General features: G+C 33.6%; 1 protein-coding gene across 1 annotated transcript; it reads left to right on the top strand.

Moving 5' to 3' along the window:
* Window positions 1-426: 426 nt before the first annotated feature.
* LOC132619777 (uncharacterized mitochondrial protein AtMg00240-like) lies at window positions 427-807 on the top strand. Its single transcript, XM_060334574.1, has 2 exons — window positions 427-564; window positions 646-807. Exons 1-2 carry the CDS (start codon window positions 427-429, stop codon window positions 805-807), a joined length of 300 nt encoding a protein of 99 aa, XP_060190557.1.
* The last annotated feature ends 12,882 nt before the right edge of the window (window positions 808-13,689 follow it).

The following is a 13,689-nucleotide window of genomic DNA, read 5'->3' as shown; positions in this document are numbered from 1 at the left end:
TAAGCTCATCAAATCCCTTTATGGGTTGAAACAAGCACCTAGGGAATGGAACATGAAGCTCACTGAAGCATTGCTTAATCTTGGTTTTGTTCAAAGTCATCTGGATTATTCTTTATTTACCAAGAAGACTGATTCCTCTAGTATCCTTCTTCTTGTATATGTGGATGATTTGCTTATTACAGGCATCAATATTGATCTCATTATTCAGACAAAAGAAGTGTTGCAGAAAACATTCAAAATCAAGGACTTTGGTGAGCTTAAGTACTTCTTAGGCATTGAATTTGCTAGATCAGAGAAAGGAATACTTATGCACCAAAGAAAGTACACTCTAGAGATCATTTCTGAACCTGGTTTAAGTGCCGCAAGACCAGATTCCACACCTATGTATCCCAACATCAAATCACTACATTGGAGTATGATGAGATGATGACTGCCAACAAAGAAGATGATAAGAAGAAAGGGATTTCAAGTGAAGATAAATTGCTAGAAGACACTGGTGTTTATAGAAGGATGGTGGGAACATTTCTATATCTGACAGTTACCAGGCCAGATATCTCATTTGCAGTTCAAACTCTATGCCAGTTCCTTCATCAACCTAAATAGTCTCATCTAGATGCTGTAATGAGAGTAGTATGATCTATCAAGGGACAAGCAGGTTTGGGAATTCTATTGTCTAGCAAACCATCAAAGAAAATTATAGTTCTGTGTGATGCTGACTGGGCTGCTGGCCCAAACACAAGAAGATCTGTTTCTGGTTTTCTGATCAAATATGGAGATTCACTTATATCTTGGAAATCAAAAAATTAGGGAGTTATTTCAAGGAGCTCAGCAGAGGCTGAGTATAGAAGCATGGCAAACTCTATTGCAGACATAGTATGGATATAGGAATTATTCAAAGAATTGGAAGTTGAAATTGAGACACCTATCTTAGTGCACAGTGATAGCAAATCAGCTATGCAAATAACTGTAAATCCTGTGTTTCATGAGAGGACAAAACATATAGAACTTGATTGCCATTTTATCATAGAAAAGACACAAAAGGGGATGATTGAAACAAGATACATAAACACCATGGAGCTAGCAGCAGACTTACTTACAAAGGGGTTGGCAAGACCACAACATTAGTATCTTTTGTCCAAGCTGGGAGTGCTTAATATTTTTTCACATCACAGCTTGAGGGGGAGTATTGAAGATGATGGCATTACCTAGAACTTAGAGGACTAACTGTAAATACTAAAACTTAGACAGTTAGTGGATTCGATATTTAATGAGTTAGTTAGTTTGTTAAGTGGTTAGCATAGCTGTATAAATGTGATATGTACAGCTCATTTTTCAGTTAATGAAATCAGTTCTCCATTTCACAAATCCTCTTCTTCTTCATTTTCTCTCAACTTGCTCGAGCTTCAAACTCCATTAGTGGAGTAATCTCATCAATCTTCTAGTTATATTCGGTGAGATTTATCACTTATCGGCATATCATTAGTGATTTAGTGTGCACTAACATTTCCAGATTTCTTGTTAAGAGTCTGAAACATTGTTTTGTATGAGTTTTTGGGTGGGTAAGTTCATGATTCTATCATTATTCTGTTGATGTAGCTTCACATTCCTATTAATTGTGAAATCTACTCTTGCATTCTGTGAGTAGCAATATTTTGTGAAAAGGGGAACACTCATTTGAAAGTATTTTGGTGTTCTCATAGTGTTTTGGTTCGATTCACCGGGGCTCAACTATGAATGACAAACTTGTACAACTAGCTTTCTGTTTTGTTAAAAAATAAGATACTCGACGATCGCTGCAATTTCTATTCCCCAAGTAGACCCTCCACATGATGCAAACATAAAAGTAAAGGAAAACCCAACCACAGTGATAGGAATAAGCTGCTAAGTTGCATAAATATTGTTTTCTCGAAATAACTAAGGCCTCATTTGTTTTTATTAAGATTAAGATGTCTAAAACTGAATGCACATTTGAATATTAAGATGTACATTAAGAATTTTATGTCTGAATCTAAATACACATATGAATATTAAGATGATATATTAAGGTCTGGATGCTAAATTATTAAGACTGTTTGCTTTCCGACATCTGAATGGGTAAAATATGTCTTTATTTTTAAAAAAATTACTCCCTCTGTCCCAATTTATGTGGATGTTTCGCTTTTCGAGAGTTAATTTGACTAAACTTTGAAGCTAAATTGGATTAGATTAACTCAATATTTTAATATTAAAATTTATATATTTGGAAACTACATGAAAAGTACTATAAGTTACTCATATCAATTTGGTGAAATATACTATCTTAAAATGTTGGTCAAAGTTCATGCAGTTTGAATCTCGGGAAGCGAAAAGTGTCATATAAATTGGGACAGAGGGAGTAATAAGCATGAAATTGAATAAAATACAAAATTAATATAATATTTCATCAATAAAATGTTTTTTTAAAATATTATATGACGGTTGGTGGTGGCAATGACTAGAGGTGGTGTTGTGGATGTCAATTGAAGATGGTGTCGGCTAATGGTGATATTGTAGGCAGTAGCTAGTGGTAATGAATGCTGGTAATAGTTGATGATAATAGTTGGTGGTGGTGGTTGATAGTGATAGCTAATAGTGTTGGTAATTGATGATGGCAGTTGACGATATATAGTGGTGACTAGACTGATGGTGGCGATTGCATGTAATCATGATCGCTGGTTGTTGTAGAAATGGTGGTTGGTGGTGATGATTGTAAATAGGGACTAGCAGCAGTGGGCGTTGATTGTAGTAATTGACAATTGCACTGGTTGTGGATGGTGGTAGTTAATTATGGTGGGCGGTGACAATAATAGATAATGATGGGGGACGCAGTAGCGGTAGCGATAATTAAATGGAGGAAAGGGTGAGCTGCCATATTTATAGAAATAAACATCTTAATGATATTAAGACTTTATTACAGATCTTTAATCATTCAGACTCATTAAGTGGTTGTAACATAATAGAATATCACAAATACAATTCCACTTACGGTAATTAATGACGTATAGACTAATCAATCAATAATATTTTTTAAAGATACCACTAATGCACTTCTACTTGGTGTAATTATCAATTTATAAGCTAATCAATCACTAATATTACTTAATAATGCCACCAAAACACTTCTACTTACTGTAATTATTATGTATAGACTTATCAATCACTAACATTACTTAACAAAGCCTCTAATACAGCTCACTTTAAGCATTTTCAATTTATAAGCTAATTAATCATTAACTTTTTATAAGGATGCCCCTAAAACACTTCTATTTATACTATCACTTTTTAAACTTATCACTTGTAACATTTTTTAGGGTGCTATCACTAATACACTTTTACTTTGCACAATAAATAAGTAGTACTACTTTCTTTTTTTTTTAGGATAAGTCTAGAAAGATAATGTAACTGCAAAAAGGGGGAAAAAACCTTTAAACAATTACCAAGGGACATACCAATTGACACCATCGCTATTATTTGTTTATTAAATACTCAATTTTACATATTTAATTTACCGAGAGACATCCCTCGGTACTTTAAAAAATAAAACTCAAATGAATTATATCTACTTTATTGAGAGACTCCCTCAGTACATTTTATTTAATTTTTTTTTATTAATATACTGATGGTGGCCCTCGGTACAAGAAAAAAGAAATTCATAATATTTATATTTATATTACCGAGGGACTATTTCAGAAATTTTAATTTGTTTTTTATTATGTACCAAGAGAGTCTCTCGGTACAGTCAATTAAATGTTGGCTTTAAAAAAGTCTCATATTTTAACAAGGGACGTCCCTCAATATCTTTAAAAAACAATTACTCCCTCCGTCCCAATTTATGTGATGTAGTTTGATTGGGTACAGAGTTTAAGAAATAAAGGAAGACTTTTGAATCTTGTGATCTAAAACAAGCCAAAGATATTTGTTTGGTTATAGATCATCTCGTTAAGTGTAAAAGGTAAAGTTTAAAGTTAAATTGTTTCAAAATAAGAAAATGTGTCATTCTTTTTTTAATTGAGTAAAAAGGAAAGTGTGTCATATATACAAATTGGGACAGAGGAAGTAAAAATTAAAATATTAGACTTTTCCGAGGGACGCCCTGGCAAAGTTCCTCGGAATAGTGACATAAAATTTGTCCCTCGGTAACCCACGTAGGTAAATGGCTGCTTTTTAGTAGTGCGTGAGCTGCAATTATACATTGCATCAGTTTAGCTAAGAAAAATTCCTAGCGAGAGCTTGATAAAGAAATGGACCTTAGCCTAAAATCAACCCCAAAGTTAGCTCGTGAGAGGAGAATTGTTCAAAATTGGAGATCAAATTTCCTAAGTTGAAAACTTGTTTGATATCATGATAAAGTAATGGACCTTGAATCTAATTTAACTCAAAAAATTAGCTTGTAAAGGAAGGATTGCCCAACACTATGAGGAGACCAAATTCCCTAATCCCCACATATGTGGGACTCAACCGAGATAAAAGCTTAAAGATTCAAAAGAAGATATATGTGCAACATAACATATAACCATATTATATACGCATTTCTCAGCGACCAACGTACATGCTTACAAAATACGGAACACAGATCACGTGCCCTTTTAGAGTTACATAGTACGGATCAAACACACTAAACCCTTTCCTCAAAAAGTTACAAGGGTCTTCAGTTTACTTACTTTAGACTAGAAAACACAAGAAACTGCTAGCAAAGAAGGAAAAGACGAATACATAAAAATATTTACAGTAGAGGGGTAAACTAAGTATATATATAGTTAGAGTAGTAAATTACTAATTAATAGGTCGTAATACCCCATTTATTAGAGGAATATTTGACAAGCTCCTTCATCTCATCTTTGCTGATGTATCCATCTCCATTGATGTCTGCATGATGGAATGCTCTACGCAGCTTTCCATCTTTATTCTCGTCATATCTCTTCAGAACTTTCTCTAGTTGCTCCTCAGTTAGTGGAATGCTTGCATCTTTAAATATTAACCAAGCCATTTTTAGTTGTCTCTCTATGATAAGTAGTGAGTAAGTGAGTTTAAACAAGGGCCGCATCCTATATATAATGGCAAGTTAAGGTTATAGTATAACTTCACTATGAACAAGGACCATTTGTATCTTTACATGTGCATGTGTACGTGGTGTCTCATCACTCAGATAGACACTAAATAGAGTTTAGAATTTATGCTCTTTGGAAGCAATTGATGTTTTGGAATTTTTTATCCATTGGTTACACGTATATACGGAGACGTGGTGGGGTCATCATTATTCCAATTGATTATGAGGTGAAAGAAAAAATAAAGTAATTATTGTCTAAATATCTCATTTTCTTCTCTAGTACTTTATGGATGCTTTTGAAGTATCATTGAACACTGTTACTTTTCGCTAAAGTTAATCAAAAAATGAAATATCCCGTCCGTTTCAATTTAAAGCGATACACTTTGACGGAATGTAGAATTTAAAAAAGAAAATACTTTGAAACTTATAATCTAAAATAATCTATAAATACTTCTGATGGGGGTTGAAACCTTTAATGACGGGAGGTGTATTTTTTACCCAAATTTGTAACGGAAGATATTTTTAGCCCTTTTCCTAAAGTAGGGGGACATTTTTTACCCTTTTCCCTTTAATTAAGAGTAAAATAAGAAAATTAAAATTAAAAGTATTACTCCCTCAGTCCCAATTTATAGGACACTCTTTCCTTTTTAGCCAGTCTAAAAAAGAATAATACTAGTAATATATTTAGTAACAATTCATCTCTAAATTTACTGTTTAAACCTTAACGAAATGATTTCTTGTCACACCTTCTATTATTTGTTTAGACCACAAATTTCAAAAAACTTCTTTTATTTATTAAACTTCGTGTCCAGTTAAACACCCTCATGCATAATGAGACGGAAGGAATACTAAATATAAAAAAGTTATTATTTTTTAGACAAACTAAAAAGTTAAGTGCATTACATAAAGTAAAAAATTAAGGTAAAATAAAAGAAGTGGAAAATTAAATCGTACGCTGACTGTGACTTATTAATTTGTTGAGAGGCTAATCCATTTGCCTTAAGATAAAGTAAATATTTGGAAGTGCGCTCGTCTGCAAGATTCGGATCGAAGAGACGTTTCATGCATTATTAACAAGCGAAGATTGTTTACCAAAAAAAAAAAAAAAAAAAAAAAAAAAAAAAAAAAACAAAACTTCAACAAGTGAATATTATTTACACCCCTAATTTTACTTTAAAAATCAAAATTTTCTTTAATTTTTATCAATAGACATTCTTCCCTTTATGTTGGAAATGTCTATTTTATTCTTGATATCTGTAATCCTCTATCTATGTAATATTTTATATATATATAATATCTTTATTTTTTAACCTAGCTATTTTACTTTTAATTTAAATAATGTTATATCTTATTATAATTTTTTTTATGTTCTTAATAATATAAGTAGTAGCATAATCCTTTAATGAATTTGTTATAAAATTTAACGCTATTTTTTATGATTGTTATTTTAATATTACATATATTGAGTATGTGTGTGCATGCAATGCGTGTTTATATTTGAGTTTTACTTATCTCTGATTCTACGTTGTCTATATAGTAAACGAGTTTTATTGTCAATAATGAAATATTTTCTAAATTAAATTTAAATTTATTTAAAATATAAATAGATAGTTTTTTAGGAATTTTTTATAAAAGCTACCTCCATTTTTATACATTATGTTTTGTAGCTGCATTTAAATATGTTTATAGAGTTATCACTCTCTATTACTTTCACTTGTGTAAAACGATATTATAGTTTAAATTATTATTAGTAAAAAAAAATATTTTGCTCATTTATATCATTAGAGAACGTCATTACCTATTTAATCAATTAGTATTTCTCACATATTTCATTTCAAAAGTAATATTTGTTTTTTCTATAGGTGAATTTGTTTTATAGATGAAAAGATATCATGATTTTAAAAAGAAAAAAAAAAAAGACAAAGGCTGATAATATAGGGGTAAATTAGGCATTTAATGGGCACATATTTTAAAAAATAAAATTTTAAAAATTGTGGTGTAAAATAAGTCATAGATATTTTTGTGACTATAAATCATCTCATTAACAGTAAAAGAAAGGAAGTATAAATTTATATGTGTCAAAAATAAGAAAATATATTCTATTTTGGACAGATTTAAAAGAAAGTGAATCACATAAATGAGACAAATAAAGTAATTAATACTCCATCTATTTCAATTTATATGCCGTTATTTGACTAAATACGAAATTTAAAAAGAAAAAGAAACTTTTAAAATTTATGATCTTAAACATGCTATAAAAAATTTATGTAATTATAAAATCATATCATCACTTTTTTTAACAAAAGAATAAAACCTTTTTGTGGAAAAATCTCTGTGAGGTCTACCTAAAAACACTATCAAGACCACCAAAGGATGTGGTGCAGCGGATGGGGTTGTTCCTCCCTTAATCAGAGATCTCGGGTTCGAGCCCTGAGTATGAAAAAATATTTAGTAGGGAGCGCTTCCCCCGAATGGGCCCTATGCGGCGCGAATCCGGATATAGTCGGACGGCAATGTTAGTATCGAACACCGGGTGAGAAATAAAATAAAAAAAAAAACATATTCCCAAGAGTTTAATAGGTAAATAAACAAATTCTCCATCTTATTGAAGTGTCTACCAAACGGAAGTTCTCGGACTACTCTTTTCAAGATGAGTTTGTCCAATAAACGTTAGTAGCTTTCGTGGCTATCTGGGGCAAGGAATTGAGCGATTGCATGGCAAGTTATGGTGCTTCTTAATAGTCAAAACTTATTGCTTCCACTGACTAAAACAAAAGAGGTAAAAAAAAAAAAAAAAAAAAAAAAAACTTATTGCTTTTTCAGAGACTAAAAGGAAAAGTAATGATTGATACTTATCCAGGAGAATATTTCACCTACAGTCCTATGATCTATTTGTGATTTAGAAATAACTTGTGCTTTTTAATAGAGTAATCAACATATATAGAATCTCAAGCGCTAAAAGATGGCTGAAGCTAGCTAGAGTTGGGTGCTGTCAACCAGAAGGCTTGATGTTCTTTGTTCACTTAGTTTTGGAAAGCTTCATCGGAAAGTTTAATATTATTACAGCACGAGTAAATTTACTCGCGCTTCATGCGAAAGACCTTAATGAACTTATGAACTTTTATGTATACAATATTCACAACTATATGTTTTAAAGATTTTTTTTTTTTTTTAAAAAGTTAGATTCGAAAAAATAGATTTCGGTTTTAATACACTTTATTATTCACACTTTAGTTTTATTTTCATAACTCTTCATCACTCAAGACTTGATCCCTGTGAATTATATCAAGCAACAAAGAAAAATTACTTAATTAGCATCATATAGTATCAGTATTATTTTTATGCTGTAGTCGTAATTATTTTTGTTCCATTTTCTATAGCAGTAACATTTATATTAATAAAAACATTGTACGAACATTTGCTTGTAGCTTATCTACTAGACGACCAGCACGGGCTCAATTTGTGATTAGTGAATTTGTTTTGCATATAGGGTACTTGGAACTATGGGTGTACAAAGAAAACCGACAAACCGCACCAAACCGATAATTCGAGTCAAACCGAGAAAAAAACTCGATTAGTGGTTTATATATATAGATATATTAAACCATAATTACATGGAGTTAGAGGGAAATGTGTTCCCTAGTAGAGGCTCAGGCTGAGCATAAGTCAAAGTAGCATTGTTTTGATTACAAACGCTAATTTCCCTAGCAAAAGTATTTCCCAAAATGTCTGCCCATAGTGCTTCATTGACATAAACTGGGGGAACTGACAAAAAGACTGTATTGCACAAAAATTTTCCTTTTGATCCCTTCTTTGTCAAACGATCAGCTACTCTATTCTGCTCCCGAAAGGCATGCACCACTGTTGGATTCCCCAATTGTTGGATTAGCCACCTGCACTTATCAATAATAGGAGCATAAGTAGAATGACCATTAGTAAGCATCGTGATGACCTCAGTGGAATCAGTATTGATGTGAAGAGGGGTAAGGTTTTGATTCCAGGCCATTAATAGTCCCTCATAGAGAGCACACAGTTCAGCATGATTGTTAGTAGTTTGATTGGTGTTTTGATAAATCCTAAGACCCAATCACCCCTACTATTTCTAATGACAACCCCCAATCCTCCTCTACCACTATTTGCCAGGACTGAACCATCTGTGTTAAGCTTGTATACCACCCTTATCAGGTGGTTCCCATTTAATGTTAATGGTGATGGTTGGAGCATTCTGATTCTTTGTTCCCTTACCAATAATTAGGAAAGGTTTCTATGGCTTTGGCTAAAGTGTTATCTGTGCTTACCACATCCTTCTATGGTTGAAAATGTTATTATTTCTAGTAAGCCAGATATGCCAAAAAGAGAATGGCAGGATGTGGTTCTAGTTAATGACATTATTAAAGGGATGATGTTTGATGGAGTTTTAGATGTGTTGTCAATTGCTGCAGGTGCCCATTGAGTTGATAGGGACATGGTTGGAACTGTTGGCTTTTTGAAGGAGCCTGTTCCAGAAATTCTGAGCATTAGAGCAGTTGAAAAAGATATGCTGAATGTCTTCCTCAGGATTACTGCAGAAGTGGAAAGCAGGGCTGATGTTCATTCCAATAGATTTAAGGTAATGGCATGTTAGAAGCCTCCTATGGTGCAAGAGCCAAAGAAAATGCTTGATTTTGTTTGGGATTTCCCAAATCCATTTGAATTTTTTTGAATTTGGTTCAGCAGTTCTATGGTCCTTAGCTACAAGAAAGTAAGCAAATTTAGTGTTAAAAACACCATTACTGGTGAGGCCCCAAATCATCTTGTCCTCTTTGTCTATGTGTGTTGGGAGGAAAGTGCTAGAGATGGCATGTTGAAGGGAGGATGGAATAACATATGGGAAGCTCTCAAAGGACCAAATGCCATTGGAATGGTAGCTGGCTACTTTGGAGCTGTAAGCACTGGGAGGCCAGGGACTATAAAGGGTTCTATGGATTGGTTCATGACCTAAGATCCACCTATTAGTCAAGAAATTGGCTGTATTACCCTTGCAGACCACCCATCTATTCCCTTGGGAACAAATTTTCCAGACTTTTACAATGTATTTCCAAGTCTTAGAGGTTGGTGTTTTCTTGCTGGTATTAGTGCTGCAGTGCTTGGAGATTAGGGTTCTATCCCATAGGGAGGTAGCGTTTGAGTACAGTCTCCATGAGAGACTAGCAAGGATGGTTGTGTTCTTGTGCTCAGCCTTTTCCAGTTCAAGACCCCCCTCCCTTTTTGGTTTGGTTATGTTTTCCCAGCTCAGGAGGTGGAGTTTCCTTTTTTCATTGGTGGTGCTCCAAATAAAGTTCTTCTGAATTTTATTGACAACATCTGTGGTACGCTTTAGCAGTCGAATGTATTGCATGACATGGCAAGGGATGCTGCTAAGACTGGCTTTTTCCCAAATGGTTCTTCCTGCCATGTTTAGGAATGTAGTTTTCCATCCAGCTAACCTCTGATTCATATTGTCAATAATGAATTGGAAATCACTATGGGTCGGCCTAGAGTGGAACATAGGGAAACCAAGATACTTACCAAACTCATTGCTTTGTCTAATGGAAAGAATAAAAGAGCACTCCTGAACAATTTGTCTGAACAGTTGGCACTGTAGAAAACCTTTCTCTTTGTGAGGTTGACCTTCGGCCCTTAGAAGTGACCAAATTCTCTTAGAGTAGTAACAATAGTGTGGTAGATATGGGAATTAGCTCTAGTGAAAAGAGTTAAGTCATCAACAAAGAATAGATGTGAAATCTTAGGCCTTGTTATGTTGATGCTTATGGGAGTCCAAAGTTTGGCTTGAACTTTCTGGCCAATCCTTCTAGACAACATTTCCATGGACAAGATAAATAGATAAGGGGACATAGGGTCCCCTTGCCTAATTCCTCAGCTTGGACTAAAAAAATCAGTCCTATTGCCATTGACCAGAACAGAGATGGTGGAAGAGGATACACAGGACATGATAAGATTCACTAAATCAGTGGGAAATTTAAAGTACAGAAGGGTGGTTCTGATGAAAGACCTCTCTATCCTATCACAAGCTTTCTGTAGATCAATTTTTAGGATAGCATTCCCCCTCTTACCTCTCATTCTCCTAAAGTGGGTAATAAATTCCTGCACTATGATGGCATTATCAACAGTTCTCCTATTAGTTAGGAAGCTAGATTGAGTAGGACCAATAATGCTATGCAGATGAGGTTTGATCCTATTCACAATTATCTTAGTCACTGTCTTATACAAAGTATTGCACAAGCCAATGCGCCTGAAATTCTTTAAGAAAGTGAGATTTGCGGATTTGGGGATGAGACACAGAAAGGTTTGATTGACTTCAGGGTCCATCCTTTGGGTGGAGAAGGTGGAATGGATGAAAGCAGTGACCTTTGGTTCCAGGGTTTGCCAAAATTTCTGGTAGAAAATGGGGCGTAAGCCATCAGGTCCTAGTGCATTGAAAGGCATGAAGGACTTAATAGCTTTGCTAATCTCTGAGGACACTATGAGTGAGCTTAACATGGCCTGAGCTGAGGTGCTAAGAGTATGGTCAAAACTCAAAGGGATTGAAACATTCACAAAGGAGCTGTCTTGTTCAGTGGTGAAAAGACTATGATAGAAGGATATGATGGTGTCCTTAATCTCATATATGGATCCAGTTCCCTACACTGTCATGTGAGCTCAAGATCTTATTTCTCCTTCTTCTATTGATGGTGGATGAGTGGAAGAACCTAGTGTTGTTGTCCTCATCACTGAGCCAACTAATTCTAGACTTAAGTTTTCATAATTCTTCTTCATTCCTCAGGATTTCATTAAATTGCTCAGTAAGATCAATTTCTAAGTTCTGGAGGAAGGAACTAAAAGGAAGCTGAGGGAAGTTTTGAATCCCAGCAATTCTAGCTAAAAGGTGCTATTTTTTGTAGAAAATATTACCAAAGACATGGTTGTTCCAAATTTTAAGTTCATGTTGGAATTTAACTATATCCCTAGTAATGTGAGCATCCCCATTGAAGCAACTAGTGATAGCATTCTGAAAAAGTGGGATGTGAGCACCACATGGTCTCAAACCTAAAAGGCCTTTGGTCAAGAACATCGGGAGGCACTAACGTGGTAAAAAATATAGGACATTGATCAGAGTGGATTCTGTGGAGATGAGTGATACAGGTGTCAGGTTAAAGGTGTAACCACTCATCATTGGCCAAGCATCTATCAATTCTTTCCATTATGAGATCCTGCCTATTGGTATATCTTTCGTTAGTCCAGGTGTATTTACTACCCTTGTAACCAAGGTCAATAAGCTTACATTGGTTAATAAAATTCAAAACCTATTCGATTAGTGGTTTGGTTTGACTTGGTTTTGTTTTGAAAAAAAAAATCGATCATAATTGGTTTGGTTTGGTTTTAGCTAAAAAAAGTCAAACCGAACCAAACCAACCCGACATTATATGTGTTCAATTTTTTAAAATATTTTAAACATAAAAAAATTTATTTGTAATGCAATATATAAACATTTCTTGAATATTTTTATAGTTTTTGTCTTTCAACATATTATTTAAGGTTTGGACTTAGAATTTTCAAAATGCTAATAGGTTTTATAGCCCATAGATGTTAGTAAGTCTCACATAAAGCCCAAACCAAAACTAACTCAATACTAACTTTTTTTTGTGTGGATTACCCTTCAAAGGAACTGCTCTTAATTTTTGCCCATCAAATTGCTAGTCTTTAATTTTTGCCCTTCGCCTACTACTATAAGGTTTCAGGTTTGAACCCTAGCTCAGTAAAAAAAAAAAAAAAACTCAAGGCAGAGTTTCGTAGCAAAGATAGGACTATTCGGGAAAAAGTTAGGCTTTAAGGCAGAGTTTCGCAAAATTCCAACTAAGTAAAATTTTTTTTTCCCTTAATGCAAACCTCTACCTTAAGGTAGAATTTGACTGCAAAATCTGCCTTAGGTAAAGTTTGAAACTCTGCCTGAAGCCTTGCGAATCCAAACTCTACCTTGGGATTTTTTTTAAATTTTTGACTGGGGGTTCAAACCGAAACCAAGGTGTTTTTAGCGAAGGGCAAAAATTAAAAACCACCGGCGAATAAGGGTAATCGTGCAAATTGCCCCAATACTAATGCTAACAAAAGAAATTCAATTCTAACACTAGGAATGACAATAATGATGAATATCTATTCTTTAGCTTTGCATAATTGATTTTGAGAGTGAAAATACATAGCTTAATTTATTTCTTGCTTTGTCATGTAATTAATACTTATTAGCCGTACTTATTTTAGCATGAATTAGTAGTTTTAGATTATGATAATTTTCTTTATGACTTATTAATTAGCAATATTTATTTTAACTGACTTTATTATCTTTTTTGTTGAATATTTTAATACAATGTCATCACCCATCTCACATTTTGTATTATTTTCTTAAGAAACACCTTAATTATCTATTTGTATCTTACTAGGACTAAAGAAATATTTGAAGTAAAAGTTAAACGTTTTGTATGAAGACTTTTCAAGAAAAAAAAACCTGAAAAATCTGAGAAAATCGAAAAACCCGAAAAACCCGGAGGTTGAAAAACCTGACTTTTATTGGTTTAGTTTGGTTTATACATTTAAAAACCCGAGGCAATTTG

This window comes from Lycium barbarum, chromosome 11 (genome assembly GCF_019175385.1).
Source record: "Lycium barbarum isolate Lr01 chromosome 11, ASM1917538v2, whole genome shotgun sequence".
NCBI classification, from domain to species: Eukaryota; Viridiplantae; Streptophyta; class Magnoliopsida; order Solanales; family Solanaceae; genus Lycium; species Lycium barbarum.
The sequence above is the reverse complement of the archived record's forward strand: the minus strand, read 5'-3'. Positions and strand labels throughout refer to the sequence as shown.

What these genes read in the sequence shown, in the direction of transcription:
- LOC132619777 (XM_060334574.1), top strand. Translation starts at nt 427, where the DNA reads ATGACTGCCAACAAAGAAGATGATAAGAAGAAAGGGATTTCAAGTGAA. An exon ending in GGCCAGATATCTCATTTGCA is followed by an intron (nt 565 to 645) that starts GTTCAAACTCTA and finishes TGATCTATCAAG; the next exon opens with GGACAAGCAGGTTTGGGAAT.